The 4108-nt window shown below is 36.1% G+C and overlaps 1 protein-coding gene across 1 annotated transcript in view; it reads left to right on the top strand.

Annotated features, from left to right (window-relative positions):
• Nucleotides 1-3437, top strand: part of LOC137626161 (uncharacterized) — a 4322-nt gene extending 885 nt beyond the window's left edge. The window contains exon 3 of the mRNA XM_068357237.1: nt 3289-3437. Within this exon, the coding sequence (XP_068213338.1) occupies nt 3289-3437 (149 nt within the window). The remainder of the gene's footprint in view (nt 1-3288) is intronic.
• The last annotated feature ends 671 nt before the right edge of the window (nt 3438-4108 follow it).

The following is a 4108-nucleotide window of genomic DNA, read 5'->3' as shown; positions in this document are numbered from 1 at the left end:
TCACCCTCTCCTCTCCCTTCACCCTCTCCTCTCCCTCTTCCTTTCTTCACCCTCTTCCTCTCTTCACCCTCTCCCTCTCTTCACCCTCTCCCTCTTCCTCCCTTCACCCTCTCCCTCTTCCTCCCTTCACCCTCTCCCTCTCCCCTCCCTCTCCTTCCCTTCACCCTCTCCCTCTCTTCCCCATCTCCCCCTCCCCCTCTCTCCCTCCCTCCCTCCCCCTCTCTCCCTCCCTCCCTCCCTCCCTCCCTCCACCTTCTCCCTCTCCGTTTCCCTCTCCCTCCACCTTTTCCCTCTCCGTTTCCCTCTCCCTTTCCATCCTGTTTAGTATGACTTTAATGCTCTATAGTGGAAGAAACATCGTTATGATTATACAGTGAGTAAGATAAAAATATCTTTTTCTTGATTACATAAATTGGATGACACCGACACTAACTGCTCTTAAGTTAAAGGAGTTTTTTTTTGGTAACAACTAAAGAGAAAGATATGAGAAGCTTTTATAGATATGTTGAAAAAAACTAAAAGAAATGGAAAAAAAAATAATCGTGTATGATCACTTTTTTGAAGCTTTGATGAATCTAGCTATAATTCTATAGATAGCGAAACATCTAATCTCGTTAATATTTTCCCTTTTGATTTACCTTCTGATATTAACGTTATCTCTCTGTGACAAGACTCATCCTCAAGTATATGTATATTGTATCCTGCAGTAACATAAAGGTTTAGAGGCCGCTCATGAATGGCAGAGGCAAGGGATAGTGACATTGCCCTATCAAGCAGGACAATGCCCTAGAGACTGACCATATATACATATGATCAGCACCCAAGCCCCCTCTCCACCCAAGGAGGGCCAGGCAATGGCTGCTGATTACTGAGCAGATAGATCTATAGGCTCTCCCACCCCCCCCCCCATCCTTAGCTCACAAGGATGGTGAGGTTGCAGCGACCAATGAAACTAACGAGTTTGAACCGCACTCGAACACCAGTCTGGCATTCAACAGCCACGGGCCTTACCACACCGGCCACTAGGACCCTGAAGTAGTAAGTTTATAGCTACAGTTAACACTTGGGTGGATTTCAATGTACTATTTCTCGAGGGTCAGTGACTTTTAATTAATGTAATGAGCTCTAATAGTGATGACAATCATACAATTACACTGAAATGATGAATTTAGTATGCCCCGTAAGCAGTTAATACCATTCGGCAATAGAATGAAAATTTATGGTACCTGAGTTAGAGAAATTATATCTCTACATATTTTTCAGCCTTCCAGTATCGCTTTGTTTTTTTCAAATATTCTTAAAGTTGTATTAGCCTAGTTAATCGTTTTGTGGATTTTTCTACATTAGATATTATTATTATTATTATTATTATTATTATTATTATTATTAGTAGTAGTAGTAGTAGTAGTAGTAGTAGTAGTAGTAGTGGTATTATTATTATTATTTTTATTATTATTATTATTGTTATTTTTTTTATTTTTATTAACCCTAGTTGAAAAAGCAAGATGCTATAAGCCCAAGGGCTCCAAAAGGGAAAAATAGCCCAGTGAGGAAAGGAATCAAGGAAATAGATAAACTACAAGAGAAGAATTGGCAATCAAAATAAAATATACCAAGAACAGCAACAAAGTTAAATTAGATCCTCTACATATAACCTATTGAAACTTCAAAAACAAAAAGTTAGAGAAATAATAAAGAGCGTACATCCAAGCAAGAGAACTCTGATACAAGACATTAGATGGCCATGGTACAGAGACTATGGCACCACCAAAGTGTCTTATTGCTAGAGGTGCTGCTTACCATAGCTAAAGTGTCTCTTCTACCCTTACCAAGTGGAAAGTAGCCGCTGAACAATTACATTGCAGTAATTAACCCTTTGAGAGAAGAAGAATTGTTTGGTAACTTCAATTTTGTCAGGAGTATGAGAACAGAGGAGAATGTGTATAGATTAGCCCTGACTATTGCTTGTGTGAGTAGGCAAAGAAAAAATAGAGAGCTGCAACTAGAGAGAGGGATTCAATGTAGTACTGTCTTGCCAGTCAAAGGACCCAATGACACTCTAGTGTTAGTATCTCAAAGTATCCACTTTAGTTTGTGTTGTTAACCATATGCTCTTAATCACTGCAAAGGGAAGCCAGTAATATGGCCCAAAATAGTGGAAGAATTTTCTAAGACAACGGGCACTTTTAAATTTAGGATAGACCCTTCTTCTTCTTCTTCTTCTTCTTCTTCTTCTTCTTCTTCTTATTATTATTATTAATAGTTTAATTGTTCCTCTTATTATTAATGTTTGTATGATTTTAGCTGCAATATCATTGATACTATTGTTGTTGCCTTTTACCTTGTGAATATGAATTTTGCTATCTTCATTTTTATTTCCTCCGCCAACGAGGGTGGAAGGAGGTTATGTTTTTGACCGTGTTTATGTTTTTGTTTCTGTGTGTGTGTGTTTGTAAACAGCTTCCGGGCCATAATTTTAATCGTCGAGTTATGAAGCTTCCAGGTTTTAACTGTTTTCTAAAAAGCTGGAAATGGTGGAAGGTCAAGGTTGAAGGTTAATGTCACGCTCAAGCAAAATGTCCAATTCAGGTAATCAGCAGTAAGTTTGAACATCCTTGTCACAGAGATATCAAACTTGCTTCATATTTGAGTGTAGGATAATCCACGCCTATTAATACATGTTAAGGTCAAAGGTCAAGGTCGAGCAAAATGTCAAGAAATAAATTGCCGCGGCGGAGGTCTGCACTCTGATTGGCTCTCTAGTTATTATTATTATTATTATTATTATTATTATTATTATTGTTGTTGTTGTTGTTGTTATTATTGTTATTATTATTATTATTATTATTGTTGTTGTTGTTGTTGTTGTTGTTGTTGTTGTTGTTATTACTTATTATTATTATTATTATTATTATTATTATCGACGTCTTACATAAAAGTGAACTATCAAACCAGCTAAATATAATACTGCACAGATGAACATGATTTGATAAATATTTACATGATCAATAAAAATCTATGAAATAATTTGAGAATAAAAGATCGTAGAATATTGTACCATAAAATGCCGTACAAGTTTGGATAAAGTTGGAAACTTTAGTATTCATTGCGACTCAATTTAGTTTTTTAATAAGTTAATTGAAAGTCTGTTTATGTGAGGCCCTCCAACCTCAAGCAAATAAGGAAATGATACTCCACGGAGCATTCATATAAATTTTTAGCGTAAAAGCTTAATTAAGACTTACCCGTATGTAAGATATGTTTTTAAGGGTTTGTTTATCTCCAAAGCTCTACTAGTCAGCGTCCCCTATACCAGGTTGGATGTGAGCAATCAGACTAAAATCTCCCACCATCACCAATCTGCAATCGCCAGTGTGGTGATGAATTCGCCAAATCACAGACATAAGAACATGTCTGAAGCATTTGTCCTGCAGTGAAGTAGAAACGGCTTATAGCATTCTGCTTTTCCAACTAGGGTTGTAGCTTAGCTTTTAATAATAATAATAATAATAATAATAATAATAATAATAATAATAATAATAATAATAATTTGTTGTTGTTCGTCGAATGTATTCAAACTCCCATACACTTAATTTTGGGTCAAGATCCGAATTATTCGTCATAGAAGGAAGTGTTCTACGAGCTTGCGTACAACCCCCATGAATTTCAGAGAATGTCTTTTTTTTTATAGACTCCGAATAATATATTCTCGTTAAAGTAACCACGGTGGAGCTTTTAACGAAATGCGATAATCGTGTTCGGTTCAGTTGCTCCTTCTTAGGTCAACAAACAGGACCTTTCCGGTTAAATTTGGAAGATGGAATGGACAGTTCGGCTTCAAGTTTATTTTTTTATTTTTTATTTTTTTATTTTTTAAGTAAACAGAAATAGAAATGGAAAAAAGAATATTTTCAGCTAGTGTTAGTCACTTCCTGAAAAAAAAAGTTTGGTATTTATTTATTTAATTTTGTGGATTTTTCGACCTTTTTGTGGTACGATCCAGAGTTGATATAATATTGACTCTGGTACGATCAAGATTATTGACATTGAAAACTGACACCTACAGAGTGGAATGGTCGTGTTTGGAAATGGAAAATATAGAACATTT

Source organism: Palaemon carinicauda, chromosome 33 (genome assembly GCF_036898095.1).
Source record: "Palaemon carinicauda isolate YSFRI2023 chromosome 33, ASM3689809v2, whole genome shotgun sequence".
Taxonomy (NCBI): Eukaryota; Metazoa; Arthropoda; class Malacostraca; order Decapoda; family Palaemonidae; genus Palaemon; species Palaemon carinicauda.
The sequence above is the reverse complement of the archived record's forward strand: the minus strand, read 5'-3'. Positions and strand labels throughout refer to the sequence as shown.